Source organism: Columba livia, chromosome 36, assembly GCF_036013475.1.
Source record: "Columba livia isolate bColLiv1 breed racing homer chromosome 36, bColLiv1.pat.W.v2, whole genome shotgun sequence".
NCBI lineage: Eukaryota > Metazoa > Chordata > Aves > Columbiformes > Columbidae > Columba > Columba livia.
This window is the reverse complement of record NC_088637.1, coordinates 117,003-137,009: the sequence shown is the minus strand read 5'-3', so window position 1 is coordinate 137,009 and position 20,007 is coordinate 117,003. Positions and strand designations below refer to the sequence as shown.

Below are 20,007 nucleotides of genomic sequence, written 5' to 3'. Positions count from 1 at the left end.
CAACTGGTGTTTTTTTGTTTGTGGTTTTAATGACCCCCCCGTGATTAATTAATCCCTTTAATTAATCCTTTCATTAAGCTCATTACCCCGCTCGCTAATCAATCGCCTGCTCCACCAATCACCGCCACTAATTAACGCCCCGCCCCCTTCTCACCGCCCTAATTAACCGCCCCCCCCCCTCCCCCTAATTAACCATTAATCCCCATTAACGCGCCGCGTTTCCCGCCAAGCGCCCTTTCCCCGCCCCTTTTAACCCACGTGATGCGGGGCTTCCACCCCCCACCCCCCCACAACCACGTGACTCGGGTCTTCCCCCCCCCACACTCCCCCATCACCACGTGACACGGGTCTTCCACCCCCCCCCACTCCCCCACAACCACGTGACGTGGGTCTTCCACCCCCCCCCCACTCCCCCACAACCACGTGACGCAGATCTTCCACCCCCCCCTCACCCCCCTCACAACCACGTGACGCGTGCACCGCCTCTCCGCGCTGCCTGTACCACGTGACGTGGGCCTCCCCCATCACGTGAACGCGGGTCCCTCCCATCCCCTCACCCACGTGACGCGGGCGCCGCCGGAAGCGGAAGCGCGGGGGGAAGGACTTCCGGGCGGGAGGCTGAAGCAGAAGGAGGAGGAGGCGGCGGCGGTTCGGGGCCCCGCGGCCGCTTCGCTGCCCCGATGGCGCTTTCCCTGGACCGCGACGCCTATTACCGGCGGCTGCGGCGGCTCTACGGGAGCTGGCAGGTGCGGGGCGCGGGAAGCGGCCTGCAGGGCCGGGGGGGGCCCGGAGTGGGGGGGGGGAGGGGCCTGAGCGGCCGTTTGACGGCGCAAGGCGGGGGGGAGGGGCGGAAAGTGGGGGGGAGGGGGAGGGGCGGGGGGGGAAAGGGGCGGGGGAGGGGGTGGGGGGGATTTGGGGGTGTCTGGGTGGTTTGGGGTGATTTGGGGGGGTTTTAGGGCTCGTTTTGAGGGGGTTTGGGCTGATTTGGGGGGGTTGAGGGGGAGTTTGGGGCTCATTTTGGGTCTGATTTTTGGGGCTGATTTGGGGGGATTTTGGGGCTCATTTTTGGGGGCATTTGGGGTCTGATTTGGGGGGATTTTGGGGTGGTTTTGGGGGTCAATTTGGGGCTGATTTTGGGGCTGATTTTGGGGGATTTGGGGTCTGACTTGGGGGATAGTTTGGGGCTGATTTTGGGGTAGTTTGGGGCTCATTTGGGGGTGGGGAATGGGGGATTTGGGGTCTGATTTGGGGGGGATTTTGGGGTAGTTTTGGGGGTAGTTTGGGGCTGATTTAGGGGCTCATTTTGGGGGGATTTTTGGGTGGTTGGGGGCTGATTCTGGGGGGGATTTAGTGGTGGGAAATGGGGGATTTGGGGTCTGATTTGGGGGGGATTTTTGGGTGGTTTGAGGGGTAGTTTGGGGCTGATTTGGGGGGATTTGGGGCTGATTTTGGGGGGATTTTTGGGTGGTTTGAGGGGTAGTTTGGGGCTGTTTTGGGGGGGATTTTTGGGGCTGATTTTGGGGGACTTTTGGGTGGTTTTGGGGGTAGTTTGGGGCTCATTTGGGGCTGATTTGGGGCTGTTTTTGTGGGGTGATTTTGGGGGCTCTTTGGGTGGTTTTGGGGCTGATCATGGGTGGTGATTTTGGGGCATTTTGGGGGGGATTTTGGGGCATTTTGTGTCGATTCTGTGTGATTTACCCCCCCGTGTCCCCCCAGAAAGGGGAGGAGGAGCTGGGGGGGGTCGACGCCATCGTGGTGGCCGTGGGGGTGGACGAGGAGATCGTCTACGCCAAGTCCACCGCGCTCCAGGTACGTTTTTGGGGGGTTTCCCGCCTTTTTTTGGGGGGTTTCCCGCCTTTTTTGGGGGGTTTCCCGCCTTTTTTGGGGTGTTTCTTGCCCATTTGGCGTTTCCCGCCATTTTCGTGAGGCGGTTTCCCGCCATTTTGGGGGCGTTTCTTGCCCATTTTGGCTTTCCCGCCATTTTTGGGGGGGGTCTCCCCACCATTTTGAGGCGATTTCACCCCTTTTTCATCATTCCCGCCACCTTCGTGGCATTTCCCGACATATTTACAACCCCCTCACCATTTTGGGGGCAATTCCGCCATTTTGGAGGCTCCTACCCCCATTTTTTTGCTGTTCCCGCCACATTTCTGAGGTAATTCCACCATATTTCCCCAATCCCGCCACATTTCTGAGGCAATTCCACCATATTTCCCCAATCCCGCCACATTTCTGAGGCAATTCCACCATATTTAACCAATCCCGCCACATTTCTGAGGTAATTCCACCATATTTCACCAATCCCGCCACATTTCTGAGGTAATTCCGCCACATTTAACCAATCCTGCCACATTTCTGAGGCAATTCCACCACATTTAACCAATCCCGCCACATTTCTGAGGCAATTCCACCATATTTAACCAATCCCGCCACATTTCTGAGGTAATTCCACCATATTTCACCAATCCCGCCACATTTCTGAGGTAATTCCGCCACATTTAACCAATCCTGCCACATTTCTGAGGCAATTCCACCACATTTAACCAATCCCGCCACATTTCTGAGGTAATTCCGCCATTTTGTGCTGGTCCCACCACAGTTTTGAGGTAATTCCACCATATTTAACCAATCCCGCCATATTTCTGAGGCAATTCCGCCACATTTCACCGCTCCCTCCACATTTTTGAGGGAGTTCCGCCATATTTCACCAACCTCACCACATTTCTGAGGTAATTCCACGGCATTTAACCAATCCCACCGCATTTCTGAGGGAATCCCCCCCGTTTCGGGCCCCCGACGGCCGTTTTGCAGACGTGGCTGTTCGGGTACGAGCTGACGGACACCATCATGGTGTTCTGCGAGGAGAAGATCCTCTTCATGGCCAGCAAGAAGAAGGTCGAGTTCCTCAAGCAGGTGGCGCAGGCCAAGGGCACCGAGGGCGCCAACGGCGTCCCCGCCATCACCCTCCTCGTCCGCGAGAAGGTGGGACCTGCGGGGGGGACGATGGGTCTGTAAGATGGACGTTGGGTCTTTGGGGTTGGATGTTGGGTCTTTGGGGTTGGACATTGGGTCTACAAGATGGACGTTGGGTCTACAAGATGGACGTGGGTTCTTCTGGGTGGTTGTTGGGTCCACAAGATGGACGTTGGGTCCACAAGATGGACGTTGGGTCCACAAGATGGACGTTGTGTCTACAAGATGGACGTGGGTTCTTCTGGGTGGTCGTTGGGTCTTTGGGGTTGGACGTTGGGTCTTTGGGGTTGGACGTTGGGTCTTTGGGATTGGACGTTGGGTCCACAAGATGGACGTTGGGTCTACAGGACGGCCCTGTGTCCTTCGGGGAGCTCGTCGGGCCTGTGGGCGGCACCCGTGGCCTCTCGCCCGTTTCTTTTGCCCGATTCCCCGCGTTTTCCCCCCAGAACGAGAGCAACAAGGCCAACTTTGAGAAGATGATCGAGGCGCTGCGGAGCAGCCGGGGCGGGAAGCGCTTGGGCGTCTTCTCCAAGGACAAGTTCCCCGGCGACTTCATGAAGAGCTGGAACGACTGCCTCAACAAAGAAGGCTTCGAGAAGGTCCGCCCCGCTCCCGCCGCCATCTTGGGCGTGGCCGCGGGGCCGCTGACGTTGTCCCCACGGCGTCCCCGCAGGTGGACATCAGCGCGGCCGTCGCCTACACCATGGCGGCCAAGGAGGACGGCGAGCTCAACCTGATGCGCAAGGCGGCCGCCATCACCTCTGAGGTCTTCACCAAGTTCTTCAAGGAGCGCGTCATGGAGATCGTGGACGCCGACGAGGTGCGAGCGAGCCGCCCGTTGGGTGGGGTTTTGGGGCGAAAAGGCGGGGTTTTGGCGTAACGGCGGCGTCGCGGTGCAGAAAGTGCGGCACAGCAAGCTGGCCGAGGCGGTGGAGAAGGCCATCGAGGAGAAGAAGTACCTGGCGGGCGCCGACCCGTCGGCCGTGGAGATGTGCTACCCGCCCATCATCCAGAGCGGCGGCAACTACAACCTCAAGTTCAGCGTCATCAGGTGGGGCCGAAATGGCGGAAATTGGGGCATTTTGGGGGGTTTTCGGGGGGTTTTTGGCGGTTCAAGATGGCCGCCGCCGCGCGGGGGGCTCCCCCAAAATGGCGGCGCTGGGCGGTTTTGCCTCATGAAAGGGCAGGAATGGGCGAGTTTACCTCATAAAACGGCCATATTGAGTGATTTTACCTCATAAAATGGCGGGAATGGGTGATTTTACCTCATAAAATGTCCATATCGAGTGATTTTACCTCACAAAATGGCGGGAATGGGTGATTTTACGTCATAAAACGTCCATATTGAGTAGTTTTACCTCAAAAAACGGCGGGAATGGGTGATTTTACGTCATAAAACGTCCATATTGAGTAGTTTTACCTCAAAAAACGGCGGGAATGGGTGATTTTACCTCAAAATGGCAGGAATGGGCGATTTTTACCTCATAGAACGTCCATTTTCAGTAATTTTACCTCATAAAATGCCATATTGAGTGATTTTACCTCATAAAATGACCAGAATGGGTTATTTTACCTCATAAAATGACCAGAATGGGTTATTTTACCTCATAAAAGGGTGATAGTAGGTGAGTTTACCTCATAAAATGGTGATAGTGGGTGATCTTACCTCATAAAAATAGTTATATTGAGTAATTTTACCTCAAAAAACATCCACATTGAGTAATTTTACCTCATAAAATGGCGGCAGTGGGTGAGTTTACCTCATAAAATGGCGGGAATGGGTGGTTTTACCTCATAGAATGGTTATATTGAGTAATTTTACCTCAAAAAACGTCCACATTGGCTAATTTTACCTCGTAAAATGGCGGGAATGGGTGATTTTGCCTCATAAAATCATTACATTGACTAATTTTACCTCAGCAAACGGTGGGAATGGGTCACTTAGCCCCCCAAATTCACATTTCACCCCCCAAACTTTACATTTCCACCCCCAAAATTCACATTTCCCCCCCAAAAAAACCTCTCCAAATTCCCGTTTTCCCCCCCAAATTCCCGTTTTCCCCCCGAATCGCGCGTTTCCTCCCCGAACGGCAGCGACAAGAGCCACATGCACTTTGGCGCCATCACCTGCTCCATGGGCATCCGCTACAAGTCGTACTGCTCCAACCTGGTCCGGACGCTGATGGTGGATCCGCCGCAGGACATGCAGGACAACTACGGCTTCCTGCTGCACCTCCAGGACGAGATGCTCAAGGAGATGCGCCACGGTGAGCCCAGGACCCCAAAATCAGGGAGGTTTGAAATTAGGGAGGTTTGAAATTAGGGAGGTTTGAAATTATGGGGTTTGAAATTAGGGAGGTTTGAAATTAGGGAGGTTTGAAATTAGGGAGGTTTGAAATTAGGGAGGTTTGAAATTATGGGGTTTGAAATTAGGGAGGATTGGAAATTGTGGGGTTTTGAGGTTTCGAAGTTTTGAGGTTGTCAAAGTTTTGAAATATCAAAGTTTTGAGGTTTTGAAATTACAAAATTTTGAAGTTTTGGGGTTTAGAAATTTTGAAATCTTGAGGTTTGGAAGTTTTGAGGTTTTGAATTGTCAAAATTTTGAAGTTTTGAGGTTTTGAAATGTCGAAATTTCGAGGTTTTGAGGTTTTGAGGTTTCAAAATTTTGAGGTTTTGAGGTTTCAAAATTTTGAGGTTTTGAGGTTTCAAAATTTTGAGGTTTTGAGGTTTCAAAATTTTGAGGTTTTGAGCTTTTGGAGTTTCAAAATTTTGAAGTTTTGAGCTTTTGGAGTTTCAAAATTTTGAAGTTTTGAGGTTTTGAAATGTCGAAATTTTGAAATTTGGAGGTTTCGAAATTTGGAGGTTTTTAAATTTTGAAATTTGGAGGTTTTGAAATTTCAGAAATTCTAAGACTTCAAATGTCAAAATAATAAAATCTAAATTTTCAAAATTTTAAAATGTCAAGTTTTCAAATGTTGATACTTGGAATTTCAAAATTCTGAAATTTCAAGATTTTAAAACTGTTGAAATTTGGAATTTCAAAATTCTGAAATTTCAATATTTTCAAAGTGTTGGAATTTGGAATTTCAAAATTCTGAAATTTCAAGATTTTAAAACTGTTGAAATTTGGAATTTCAAAATTCTGAAATGTCAAGATTTTAAAACTGTTGAAATTTGGAATTTCGCAATTCTGAAACGCCCCCCCGTGCGGCGCAGGCGCCAAGCTGTGCGACGTCTACGCGGCCGTCATGGAGCTGGTCAAGAAGCAGAAGCCGGAGCTGCTGAGCAAGATCACCAAGAATTTGGGGTGAGAAGGGCGAGTTTTGGGGCTCCGGGGCCGCTCTGGAATTTGGGGTGAGAAGGGCGGTTTTTGGGGCTCTCCGCAGCTTCGCCATGGGCATCGAGTTCCGCGAGGGCTCCTTGGTCATCAACAGCAAGAACCAGCAGCGCCTCAAGAAGGGTGAGGGAGCCCCAAATCGGCCTTTTCCACCCCAAATTGGCCCTTTCCGCCTCAAAATCGGCCTTTTCCACCCCAAATTGGCCTTTCCCACCACAGTTTCTTTCCCCAAAGGTCTCAAATTGTCCCAAATCTCCACAATTTGTCGCGCTACCCCAACATTTTCTCCACCCCAAAGCCCCAAAACTTCCTCCCAAATTTTCTCCCCAACCTCCCCAAATTTTACCACAAATTTCCTCCTGAATCTCCCAAATTTCCTCCTGAATCTCCCAAATTTCCTCCTGAATCTCCCAAAATTTTGCCCCAAATTTCCTCCCAAATCTCCCAAAATTTTGTCCCAAATTTCCTCCTGAAATTTTGTCCCCAATCTCCCATAATTTCCTCACAAATCTCCCAAATTTCCTCACAAACCTCCCAAAGTTTTGCCCCAAATTTCCTCCCGAATCTCCCAAAATTTTGCCCCAAATTTCCTCCCGAATCTCCCAAAATTTTGCCCCAAATTTCCTCCCGAATCTCCCAAAATTTTGTCCCAAATTTCCTCCTGAAATTTTGTCCCAAATTTCCCACAATTTTCTCCTGAATCTTCACAAATTTTGTCCCAAATCTCTCAAATTTTGTCCCAAATCTCTCAAATTTTGTCCCAAATCTCTCAAATTTTGTCCCAAATCTCTCAAATTTTGTCCCAAATCCCCCAAATTTTGTCCCAAATCCCCCAAATTTCCTCCCCAAATTTCCTCCCCAATCTCCCCAAATTTTACCCCTGACTTCACCAAATTTCCTCCTCAAATTTCCCCCAAATTCCCCAATTTGCTCCCGAATTTCCGCGTCCCCCCAGGGATGGTTTTCAGCATCAACGTCGGCTTCTCCGACCTCCCCAACAAGGACGGCAAGAAACCGGAGGAGAAGACGTACGCCATCTTCATCGGGGACACCGTCCTGGTGGACGAGGTGACGCGTCGCCCCCCAAATTTCGATTTCCCCCCTCAAATTTCTATTTCCCCCCTCAAATTTCAATTTTCCCCTCAAATTTCAATTTTCCCCTCAAAATTGCAATTTCTCCCGCTCAAATTTCAATTTCCCCCCCTAAATTTCAATTTCTCGCCCTCAAATTTCAGTTTCCCGCCTCAAATTTCAATTTCCCCCCTTAAATTTCCATTTCCCCCCCTCAAATTTCAATTTCCTGACTCAAATTTCAATTTCCCCCCCTCAAATTTTGGTTTCCTCCCCTCAAATTTCAATTTCCCCCCCTCAATTTCAATTTCCCCTCCTCAATTTCAATTTCCCCCCCCCAAATTTGGATTTCCCCCCCCCCAAATTTGGATTTCCCCCCCCCAAATTTGGGTTTCCCCGCCTCAAATTTGGGTTTCCCCGCCTCAAATTTCGGTTTTCCCCCCTCAAATTTCGGTTTTCCCCCCTCAAATTTCAGTTTCCTGCCCTAATTCTTAGTTTCCCGCCCTAATTCTTAATTTCCCGCCTTAAATTCCAAATTTCCCGCCTCACTTCTTAGTTTCCCGCCTCAAATTTCAATTTTCCCCCCCAAATTTCAATTTTCTCCCCCAAATTTCAATTTCCCCCCCCAAATTCCGCTCAATCCTCAGGACGGCCCGGCCACCGTCCTCACGGCCGTCAAGAAGAAGGTCAAGAACGTCGGCATTTTCCTCAAGGTACCGAAATTCCGCCCAAATTTGGAATTCCGAAATTTGAAATTTGAAAAATGTGCGAATTTGACATTTTGACCTCAAAACGTGGTTTTTTTCCCCAAGAACGAAGACGAGGAGGAGGAGGAAGAGGATAAAGATGAGGCCGAAGATCTGCTGGGGCGCAGCTCCCGGGCGGCTCTTCTGACCGAGCGCACGCGGGTGGGAGTTTTGGGGTGAAATCGGGGGATTTTGGGCAATTTTGGGCTGTTTTACGAGTTACGGAGGGATTTTGGGGGCGATTTTGTGGACACTTAACAATTTATCAGTTGAGTGTGCAGACGAGCCCCAAAAGCGTCTGAAACGGGCGTTTTGGGGCGAAATCCGTGCATTTTGGGCAAGTTTGGGCGGATTTCGGGGCGTTTTAGGAGGAGCTATGGGGGCGTTTTGGGAGGATTTTGAAGTGATTTTGGTGGATTTTGGGGTTTGGGGGACAATTTTTTGTCACTTAAGTGTACGGACAACACCCCAAAATGCCCAAAATGGGGTTTTTGGGGCGAAAATGTGCATTTTGGCCAATTTTGGGGCGTTTTGTGAGGAGCTACGGGCCAGATCTCCAGGGCCGCGGGCGCCTTTCTTACCTTGTAACTCAGGCGTTTTTGGGGCGTTTTGGGGGCGTTTTGGGCCGAATTTGAGCGTTTTTCGCCCGATTTGAGCGTTTCGGGGGTGAAACGAAGCGTTTTTGGGGCGAATTCAAGCGTTTTTGGGGTTATTTGGCACCAGAACGAGCTGACGGCCGAGGAGAAGCGCCGAGCGCACCAGAAGGAGTTGGCCACGCAACTCAACGAGGAAGCGCGGCGGCGCTTGACCGAGCAGAAGGGCGAGCAGCAGATCCAGAAGTAACCCCGAAACCACCTTTTCTGAGGTAAAAAATCGCCGTTTTGGGTGTTTTTGGGGGGCTTGAGGTGTTTTCTCGCCCCGTAGGGCCCGCAAGTCCAACATCTCCTATAAGAACCCGGCGTTGATGCCCAAGGAGCCGCACATCAGGGAGATGAAGATCTACATCGATAAGAAGTACGAGACCGTCATCATGCCCGTCTTCGGCATCGCCACCCCCTTCCACATCGCCACCATCAAGGTACGGCCCCAAAAAGCCCCAAAACGGCCCCAAAAAGCCCCAAAACGACCCCAAAAAGCCCCAAAATGGCCCCTGGAAACCCCAAAATGGCCCCTGGAAACCCCAAAATACCTCAAAAAACCTCCAAAACGGCTCAGAAACTCACAGAAAAGGGCAAAAGTAGGTGGTTTTGGGGTCCCACCTTCAACCTGAGGTAATTTTGGGGCTCAATCTCCAATTCAAGGTGGTTTTGGGGTCCCACCTTCAACCTGAGGTAATTTTGGGGGTCAATCCCCAATTCAAGGTGGTTTTGGGGTCCCACCTTCAACCTGAGGTAATTTTGGGGCTCAATCCCCAATTCAAGGCGGTTTTGGTGTCCCACCTTCCACCTGAGGTAATTTTGGGGCTCAATCCCCAATTCAAGGTGGTTTTGGGGTCCCACCTTCAACCTGAGGTAATTTTGAGGTCCCACCTTCCACCTGAGGTAATTTTGGAGCTCAATCCCCAATTCAAGGTGGTTTTGAGCTCCCACCTTCAACCTGAGGTAATTTTGGGGTCCCACCTTGAACCCGAGGTGGTTTTGAGGTCCCACCTGAGGTGTTTTTGGGGCTGAAACGCTGTTTTTGGCGTCCCCCCCGCAGAACATCAGCATGTCGGTGGAAGGCGACTACACCTACCTCCGCATCAACTTCTACTGCCCGGGCAGCGCCCTGGGCCGCAACGAGGGCAACATCTTCCCCAACCCCGAGGCCACCTTCGTCAAGGAGATGTGAGCCAGCCGCCATCTTGGCTCCCCTTGGCTCCCCTTGGGTCTTGTTGGGTCTTCTTGGGTCCCATTGGGTCCCATTGGGTCTCGTTGGGTCCTGTTGGGTCCTGTTGGGTTTTCTTGGCTCCTGTTGGGTTTTCTTGGGTCCCATTGGGATCCGTTGGGTCCAATGGGGTCCCCTTGGGTCCCATTGGGTTTTCTTGGGTCCCATTGGCTCCCGTTGGGTCCCGTTGGCTCCTGTTGGGTTTTCTTGGGTCTCGTTGGGTTCCATTGGGTCTCATTGGCTCCCGTTGGGTTTTCTTGGGTCCCATTGGCTCCTGTTGGGTCCCATTGGCTCCTGTTGGGTCCCATTGGCTCCTGTTGGGTTCCATTGGCTCCTGTTGGGTTCCATTGGCTCCCGTTGGGTCCCGTTGGCTCCCGTTGAGTCCCGTTGGCTCCTGTTGGGTTTTCTTGGGTCTCGTTGGGTTCCATTGGGTCTCATTGGCTCCCGTTGGGTTTTCTTGGGTCCCATTGGCTCCTGTTGAGTCCCATTGGCTCCTGTTGGGTTCCATTGGCTCCCGTTGGGTCCTCTTGGGTCCCGTTGGGTTCCATTGGCTCCCATTGGCTCCTGTTGGGTTTTCTCGGCTCCCGTTGGGTTCCATTGGGTCTCATTGGCTCCCGTTGGCTCCCATTGGCTCCCATTGGCTCCCGTTGGGTTTTCTTCTGTCCCGTTGGGTCCCATTGGCTCCTGTTGGGTTCCGTTGGGTTTAGTTGGGTCCCGTTGGGTTCTGGGGTCCCCCCACCCATCACCGCCCCCACCGTAGAACCTACCGGGCGTCCAACATGAAGACGCCGGGCGAGCAGACGGTCCCGGCCGTCAACCTCCAGAACGCCTTCCGCATCATCAAGGAGGTCCAGAAGCGCTACAAGACGCGCGAGGCCGAGGAGAAGGAGAAGGAGGTGAGGACAACCCCCCGCGAGACGTTTCATGGCGTCTCCTCCACCCCCCGAAAGGTTGAGGAGCATCACGAGACGCTCGTTTCGCTCCCCCAGGGCATCGTCAAGCAGGATTCCTTGGTCATCAACCTCAACCGCAGCAACCCCAAGCTGAAGGACCTCTACATCCGGCCCAACATCGCCCAGAAGAGGATGCAGGGCTCGCTGGAGGCCCACGTCAATGGTACGGGGCTGCGCTGGCCAACACAAGCCTCCCGGTGGCCCGGGGACCTGGATTTGGGGGTTCTTATGGTTTTTTGGGGTCTCCTGGTGGTCCCTTGGGGCTTCCTCGTGTCTCTTTGGAGGTTCTCCACGTGGTTTTGGGGTCTCTTGATGGTTCTTTGAGGCCTCCTCGTGGTTTTTTTGGGTTCTCGGGGGCTTTTTGGGGTCTCCTCGTGTCTCTTTGGAGGTTCTTCATGTAGTTTTGGGGTCTCCTGGTGGTTTTTTGGGGCCTCCTGATGGTATTGTTGGGGTCTTCTCATGTTGTTTTTTGGGGTCTCTTTGTTGTTTTTTGGGTCTCCTTGTTGCTTTTTGGAGGTTCTTGGTGGTTTTTCGGGTCTCCTTGTTGGTTTTTGAAGGTTCTTGGTGGTTCCTTGGGGTCTCCTTGTTGTTTCCTGGAGGTTCTTGGTGGTTTTATGGGGTCTCCTTGTTGTTTTCTGGAGGTTCTTGGTGGTTTTTTGGGGTCTCCTTGTTGTTTTTTGGAGGTTCTTGGTGGTTTTATGGGGCCTCCTTGTTGGCTTTTGGGGTCTCCTTGTTGTTTTCTGGAGGTTCTTGGTGGTTTTTTGGGGTCTCCTTGTTGTTTTTTGGAGGTTCTTGGTGGTTTTTTGGGGTCTCCTTGTTGGTTTTTGGAGGTTCTTGGTGGTTCCTCGGGGTCTCCTTGTTGTTTTCTGGAGGTTCTTGGTGGTTCCTTGGGCTCTCTTTGTTGTTTCTTGGGGTCTCCTTGTTGTTTTTTGGAGGTTCTTGGTGGTTTTATGGGGTCTCCTTGTTGTTTTCTGGAGGTTCTTGGCGGTTTTATGGGGTCTCCTTGTTGGATTTTGGGGTCTTCTTGTTTTTTTTTGGAGGTTCTTGGTGGTTTTATGGGGTCTCCTTGTTGGATTTTGGGGTCTTCTTGTTGTTTTTTGGAGGTTCTTGGTGGTTTTATGGGGTCTCCTTGTTGGTTTATGAGGTCTCCTTGTTGTTTCTTGGAGCTTCTTGGTGGTTTCTTGGTGCTTCCTTGTTGGTTTTTGGAGCTTCTTGGTGGTTTCTTGGCCCCTCCTTGTTGGTTTTTGGAGGTTCGTGGTGGTTCTTTGGGGTCTCCTTGTTGTTTTTTGGGCTCTCCCCATGGTCCTCCCCGTTGCCCCCCAGGTTTCCGCTTCACGTCGGTGCGCGGCGACAAGGTGGACATCCTGTACAACAACATCAAGCACGCCGTCTTCCAGCCCTGCGACGGCGAGATGATCATCGTGCTGCACTTCCACCTCAAGGTCTCCCCCGGCCCGGTTCCCCGCCCCCCGCCGGCCGCCCCCCGCGCTCCCCCAGCCCCATTTCCGCCGTTTCTCGCCCCAGAACGCCATCATGTTCGGCAAGAAGCGCCACACGGACGTGCAGTTCTACACCGAGGTGGGCGAGATCACCACCGACCTGGGCAAGCACCAGCACATGCACGACCGCGACGACCTCTACGCCGAGCAGGTGCGGCCCCGGCACCCCGAGATGCCACCACCGGCCTGCCCGGGGCACTTTTGGGCTCATTTCACTCATTTTTGGGTCCGTTGGCCCCTCGTTGGATGGGTTGACCCCTCATTGGGCGGGTTGACCCCTCGTTGGGCGGGTTGACCCCTCGTTGGGCGGGTTGACCCCTCGTTAGGCGGGTTGATCCCCCAGTGGGTCCATTGACCCCCCATTGGGCGGTCTGACCCCCCATTGGGTCCATTGATCCCTCGTTTGGCGGTCTGACCCCCCATTGGGTCCATTGACCCCTCGTTGGGCGGGTTGACCCCTCGTTGGGTCCATTGACCCCTCGTTGGGTCCATTGACCCCTCGTTGGGCGGGTTGACCCCTCATTGGGTCCATTGACCCCCCTCGTTGGGCGGGTTGACCCCCCTCGTTGGGCGGGTTGACCCCCCTCGTTGGGCGGGTTGACCCCTCCTTGGGTCCATTGACCCCTCGTTGGGGGGTTGACCCCCCATTGGCTCCATTGACCCCTCGTTGGGTCCATTGACCCCCTAGTTGGGCGGGTTGACCACCCGTTGGGCCCATTGACCCCTCGTTGGGCCCATTGACCCCCCATTGGGCCAGTTGACCCCCCATTGGGTCCATTGACCCCCCATTGGGCAGGTTGACCCCCCATTGGGTCCATTGACCCCCCATTGGGCGGGTTGACCCCCAATTGGGCCCATTGACCCCCCGTTGGGTCGCTTGGTCTTGTCTTTGGGGTCATTGACCCATTTTTGGGTCTGTCAACTTGTTTTGGGTCTGTTGACCCAATTTTAGGTTAGTTGGTCTTGGTTTTGGGTTGGTTGACCTTGATTGTGGGGCTGGTTGACCCATTTTTGGGTTGGTTGACCCAATTCCAGGTTAGTTGGTCTTGATTTTGGGTTGGTTGACCCGTTTTTGGGTTGGTTGACCCATTGTGGGGCCAGTCGACCCAGTTTTAGGTTGATTGGTCTCATTTTTTGGTCGGTTGACGTTGATTTTTGGGCAGTTGACCCATTTTGGGGTTGACCCCATTTTTGGGGGTTGGTTGACCCAATTTTGGGTCGTCCGACCCCATTTCTGGGTCGTCTGAGCCCGTTTTGGGGTCGTCTCATCCCCAGATGGAGCGGGAGATGCGGCACAAGCTCAAGACGGCCTTCAAGAACTTCATCGAGAAGGTGGAGGCCCTGACCAAGGAGGAGCTGGAGTTCGAGGTGCCGTTCCGGGAGCTGGGGTGAGTCCGCACCTTCCACCTGCATTTTGGGGTCTCCTGGTGGTCTTTTGGGTTCTCCAGATGGTTCTTTGGGTTCTCCAGGTGGTTCTTTGGGGTTCTCCAGGTGGTTCTTTGGGTTCTCCAGGTGGTTCTTTGGGGTTCTCTGGGTGGTTCTTTTGGGTTCTCCAGGTGGTTCTTTGTGTTCTCCAGGTGGTTCTTTGGGTTCTCCGGGTGGTTCTTTGGGGTTCTCCAGGTGGTTCCTTGGGGTTCTCCGGGTGGTTCTTTGGGGTTCTCCGGGTGGTTCTTTGGGTTCTCCAGGTGGTTCTTTGGGTTCTCCAGGTGGTTCTTTGGGGTTCTCCAGGTGGTTCTTTGGGTTCTCCAGGTGGTTCTTTGGGTTCTCCAGGTGGTTCTTTGGGGTTCTCCAGGTGGTTCTTTGGGGTTCTCCAGGTGGTTCTTTGGGGTTCTCCGGGTGGTTCTTTGGGGTTCTCCAGGTGGTTCTTTGGGGTTCTCCAGGTGGTTCTTTTGGGTTCTCCAGGTGGTTCTTTGGGGTTCTTCAGGTGGTTCTTTGGGGTCTCCAGGTGGTTCTTTGGGGTCTCCAGGTGGTTCCTTGGGGTTCTCCAGGTGGTTTTTGGGGTTCTCATGGTGGTTCTTTGGGTTCTCGAGGTGGTTCTTTGGGGTTCTCCGGGTGGTTCTTTTGGGTTCTCCAGGTGGTTCTTTGTGTTCTCCAGGTGGTTCTTTGGGTTCTCCGGGTGGTTCTTTGGGGTTCTCCAGGTGGTTCTTTGGGGTTCTCCAGGTGGTTCTTTGGGTTCTCCAGGTGGTTCCTTGGGGTTCTCCAGGTGGTTCTTTGGGGTCACCTGGTGGTTCCTTGGGGTCACCTGGTGGTTCCTTGGGGTCACCTGGTGGTTCCTTGGGGTCTCCTGCTGGTTCTTTGGGGTCTCCTGCTGGTTTTGCTGGTCTAACAGCAGGTTCTGTGGGGCAGGTTCAATGGGGCCCCGTATCGCAGCACCTGCCTCCTCCAACCCACCAGCAGCGCCTTGGTCAACTGCACCGAGTGGGTGAGTCGGGGTCACCGTGACCTTTGGGGGGTCACCGTGACCTTTGGGGGGTCACCATGACTTTTGGGGAGTCACCACGACTTGGAGGTTCCAACAAATGTCAAGAGGTTCCTCAACATGTTGAAGGTTCCTCAATAACTCCAGAGGTTCCTCAATAACTCCAGAGGTTCCTCAACATGTTGAAGGTTCCTCAATAGTCAAGAGGTTCCTCAATAGTCAAGAGGTTCCTTGACATGTTGAAGGTTCCTCAACAACTCAAGAGGTTCCTGAAGATATTGTAGGATCCTCAACAGCTCAAGAGGTTCTTCAACATGTTGAAGGTTCCCCAATAACTCCAGAGGTTCCTCAACAGCTCATGAGGTTTCTCAACATGTTGAAGGTTCCCCAATAACTCCAGAGGTTCCTCAACAGCTCATGAGGTTTCTCAACATGTTGAAGGTTCCCCAATAACTCCAGAGGTTCCTCAACAGCTCATGAGATTTCTCAACATGTTGAAGGTTCCTCAATAACTCAGGAGGTTCCTCAATAACTCAGGAGGTTCCTCAACGCGTTGGAGGTTCCTCAACGCGTTGGAGGTTCCTCAACGCGTTGGAGGCTCCTCAACACGTTGGAGGTTCCTCAACGCGTTGGAGGTTCCTCAACAACTTGGAGGTTCCTCAACAACTTGGAGGTTCCTCAACGCGTTGGAGGTTCCTCAACGCGTTGGAGGTTCCTCAACGCGTTGGAGGCTCCTCAACAACTTGGAGGTTCCTCAACGCGTTGGAGGCTCCTCAACGCGTTGGAGGCTCCTCAACGCGTTGGAGGCTCCTCAACGCGTTGGAGGCTCCTCAACGCGTTGGAGGCTCCTCAACGCCTTGGAGGCTCCTCAACGCGTTGGAGGTTCCTCAACGCGTTGGAGGTTCCTCAACGCGTTGGAGGTTCCTCAACGCGTTGGAGGTTCCTCAACACGTTGGAGGTTCCTCAACGCGTTGGAGGTTCCTCAACACGTTGGAGGTTCCTCATGAGCTTGAAGGTTCCTCAGTAACTCCAGAGGTTCCTCAAGAGGTTGGCGGTTCCTCCACCACCAGAGCTCCCCCCCCAACCCATGGTGACCCCAAAGCTCCCCCCAACCCCGTGGTGACGCGCGTCCCCCCGCAGCCGCCGTTCGTGGTGACGCTGGACGAGGTGGAGCTGATCCACTTCGAGCGCGTCCAGTTCCACCTCAAGAACTTCGACATGGTGGTGGTCTACAAGGACTACGCCAAGAAGGTCACCATGATCAACGCCATCCCCGTCGCCTCGCTCGACCCCATCAAGGAGTGGCTCAAGTACGCCCGTTCGGGGCCCGTTTGGGGCGGATTTGGGGCCAAATTCCAAAATGGGAACATTTCCGGGCGCGGTTTGGAAATTTGGCGGGAATCGGCCAATTTTGAAGGGTTTTCGGTGGAATTTGGAGGCGGCTTTTTGGAAGTTTCGCGGGGTTTTCCTCACGGAACTTCAAGATGATTTGGAGGCGTTTTCCTCGCGGAATTTCGAGGCGGATTTTGTAAATTTGAAGGGGTTTTGCTCGTGAAATTTTGGGGTAAATTTCAGAAATTCTGAGGGGTTTTCCTCGTGAAATTTTGAGGTGGAATTTGAGAGTTTTAAGGGGTTTTCTTCAGGAGATTTTTGAGGTGAATTTCAGAAATTCTGAGGGGTTTTCCTCACAAAATTTTGAGGTGGATTTTGTAAATTTTAAGGGGTTTTCCTCATGAAATTTTGAGGTGGAATTTGAGAATTTTCAGGGGTTTTCCTCACGTAATTTTTGAGGCAGATTTCAGACATTTTGAGGTGTTTTCCTCACGAAATTTCGAGGTGGATTTTGAGCATTCTGAGGTGTTTTGTTCACGTAATTTTGAGGTAAATTTCAGAAATTTTGAGGTGTTTTCCTCACAAAATTTCGCGGTAGATTTTGACCATTTTGAGGTGTTTTCCTCACAAAATTTCGAGATGGATTTGGAACATTTTGAGCTGTTTTCCTCACAAAATTTTGCGGTAGATTTTGACCATTTTGAGGTGTTTTCCTCACAAAATTTCACGGTGGATTAGGAACAATTTGAGGTGTTTCCTCACAAAATTTCGCGCTGGATTTTGACCATTTTGAGGTGTTTTCCTCACAAAATTTCGCGCTGGATTAGGAACAATTTGAGGTGTTTCCTCACAAAATTTCCTGCTGGATTTTGACCATTTTGAGGTTTTTTTCCTCACAAAATTTCGTGCTGGATTTTGACCATTTTGAGCTGTTTTCCTCACAAAATTTAGAGGTGGATTTGGAACATTTTAAGGGTTTTTTCTCACAAAATTTCGTGCTGGATTTTGACCATTTTGAGGTGTTTTCCTCACAAAATTTCGCGCTGGATTTTGACCATTTTAAGGGTTTTTCCTCACAAAATTTCGCGCTGGATTTTGACCGTTTTGAGGTGTTTTCCTCACGAAATTTCGAGTTGCGTTTTGACCACTTTTGGGGGCGTTTCCCCGCGGTATTTTGAGGCGGATTCCGGCGATTTTGGGCCGTGTCCGGCGTGTCCCCGCAGCTCCTGCGACCTCAAGTACACGGAGGGCGTGCAGTCGCTCAACTGGACCAAGATCATGAAGACCATCGTGGACGACCCCGAGGGCTTTTTCGAGCAGGGCGGGTGGAGCTTCCTGGAGCCCGAGGGGGAGGTGCGGACACCCTGTCCCCACCCCTTGGTGTCCCCAGCCCTTGGTGTCCCCACCCCTTGGTGTCCCCACCCCTTGGTGTCCCCACCCCATGGTGTCCCCACCCCATGGTGTCCCCACCCCTTGGTGTCCCCACCCCTTGGTGTCCCCACCCCATGGTGTCCCCACCCCTTGGTGTCCCCACCTTGAGCTCCCCCATGTCTTGGTGTCCCCACCTTGAGCTCCCCCATGTCTTGGTGTCCCCACCTTGAGCTCCCCCATGTCTTGGTGTCCCCACCCCTTGGTGTCCCCACCCCTTGGTGTCCCCACCCCTTGGTGTCCCCACCCCTTGGTGTCCCCACCCCTTGGTATCCCCAGCCCATGGTGTCCCCTCATCTTGGTGTCCCCACCCTGAGCTTCTCCCCATTGTCCCCAACCCCATGTTGTCCCCACGTTGGGTTGTCCCCACACTTGACATCCCTTCCCCAGCTTCTCCCTGTTGTCCCCTCGTCCTGGTGTCCCCACCTTGAGCTCCCCCATGTCTTGATGTCCCCATGTCTTGGTGTCCCCATGTCTTGGTGTCCCCTCATCCTGGTGTCCCCACCTTGAGCTCCCCCATGTCTTGGTGTCCCCACGTCTTGGTGTCCCCACCTTGGGCTCCCCCGTGTTGTCCCCTCGTCTCGGTGTCCCCACGTTGGGCTCCCCCGTGTTGTCCCCTCGTCTCGGTGTCCCCACGTTGGGCTCCCCCGTGTTGTCCCCTCGTCTCGGTGTCCCCACGTTGGGCTCCCCCGTGTTGTCCCCTCGTCTCGGTGTCCCCACGTTGGGCTCCCCCGTGTTGTCCCCTCGTCTCGGTGTCCCCACGCCGTCCCCGTTGTCCCCGCCGTCCCCAGGGCAGCGACGCCGAGGTGGCGGATTCGGAGTCGGAGATGGAGGACGAGACGTTCAACCCGTCGGAGGAGGATTACGAGGAGGAGGAGGACGACAGCGACGAGGACTATTCCTCCGAGGCCGAGGAGTCGGGTACGGCCCCGGGGGGCCACCGGGGGGCCACTGGATCCCTGTGGGGCCACCACGGCGCCCTGTGGGGCCACCAGACCCACCGCAGCCCCGTGGGGTCCCAGCAGAACCCTGGGGAGATCAGAGACACCATGGGGACCCATAGGGACCATAGAGGGGGAGGGTTTTAGGACCCTGGGGAGTCCATAGAGACCAATGGGGACCCATAGGGACCCATAGAGCCCCATAGAGGGGGTGGGTTTTAGGACCCTGGGGAGTCCATAGAGACCAATGGGGACCCATAGGGACCCACAGAGACCATAGAGAGGGAGGGTTTTAGGACCCTGGGGAGTCCGTAGAGAGCAATGGGGACCCATAGGAACCCATAGAGCCCCATAGGGACCCACAGAGACCATAGAGAGGGAGGGTTTTAGGACCCTGGGGAGTCCGTAGAGAGCAATGGGGACCCATAGGGACCCACAGAGACCATAGAGGGGGGTGGGTTTTAGGACCCTGGGGAGTCTGTAGGTGCCAATAGAGCCCAATGGGGACCATAGAGTGACGCCTAGAGTGGCGCACAGGGACCATAGAGCCCCATAGTGCCCCCTATACGTTGCAGAGTACTCCAAGGAGTCCCTGGGCAGCGAGGAGGAGAGCGGGAAGGACTGGGACGAACTGGAGGAAGAGGCGCGCAAAGGTGGGGTCAAAGGTCAAGGTCAAAGTCGCCCTGACCCCCCCACGACCTTTTGGGGTCCCCCTAAAACGAGGGGACCCCCCCCCCACACACACACCGTGCAATCTCGTGACCTCCTCGCCCCGCCCACAGCCGACCGCGAGAGCCAATACGAGGAGGAGGAGGAGCGTGGGCGGAGCCGCAAGCGCAAAGCCCCGCCCCCCCGGGGGCGCCACCCGCTTCCCGCCAAAAAGAAGAGGAAGTAGAACCCTCCCACCCCCCATTTTTCGTCGTTTTTTTGTTGTTTTTGTTATTTTTTTTCTCTATTTATCGGCGTTTTCGGGGCTTTTCCCCCTCTTTTTGGGGCGGATCCCTCGTTTTTGGGGTCCCCCCTCCTTTCCGGCCCCCCCCCCCCCCCGTTCTGTAGCCGGTGTTTTTTTTTTCCAATAAATAAAATGTCGTTTTTTTAAGGTTTTCTAACTAAAATGTGAGCTTTTTTCGCCCCCGAATTGCCACGAATTCCCCCCAAAAATTGACTAAACCCGTTTAGATCGGGCTCAACCTGGGACCCGCGGCTCCGCCATTAACCGCCCCCCGCTTCCCTCCCCGCCGCCGATGATTGACAGCGCCGCAGCCAATCTCCGCCAAGCCCCGCCCTCCCGCCAGCCAATCCGCGCGGCTAAAGCGGCGGCGGGGCGGGGCCTGCGCGGCCGCGCCTCCCCTCTCCCCTCCCTTCGGGGCGCTCAGCCAATCAGCACCAACCCCCGCCCCTCGCCGTGATTGACAAGCCGCCTCCACCACTCCCCGCCGCTC

At 53.6% G+C, this 20,007-nt stretch overlaps 1 protein-coding gene across 1 annotated transcript; it reads left to right on the top strand.

Annotated features, from left to right (window-relative positions):
- The first annotated feature begins 470 nt into the window (after positions 1-470).
- Positions 471-19,680, top strand: SUPT16H (SPT16 homolog, facilitates chromatin remodeling subunit). Its single transcript, XM_065044326.1, has 26 exons — positions 471-746; positions 1,717-1,809; positions 2,812-2,982; positions 3,420-3,572; positions 3,647-3,793; positions 3,873-4,024; positions 5,068-5,240; positions 6,190-6,280; positions 6,360-6,433; positions 7,266-7,378; positions 8,029-8,094; positions 8,194-8,289; positions 8,851-8,966; positions 9,052-9,205; positions 9,826-9,953; positions 10,754-10,889; positions 10,983-11,109; positions 12,270-12,388; positions 12,471-12,596; positions 13,721-13,833; positions 14,792-14,867; positions 16,005-16,174; positions 17,420-17,549; positions 18,416-18,545; positions 19,141-19,218; positions 19,348-19,680. The coding sequence occupies exons 1-26, from the start codon at positions 681-683 to the stop codon at positions 19,458-19,460; spliced, it is 3,111 nt and encodes a 1,036-aa protein (XP_064900398.1). The 5' UTR covers positions 471-680; the 3' UTR covers positions 19,461-19,680.
- Positions 19,681-20,007: the final 327 nt, after the last annotated feature.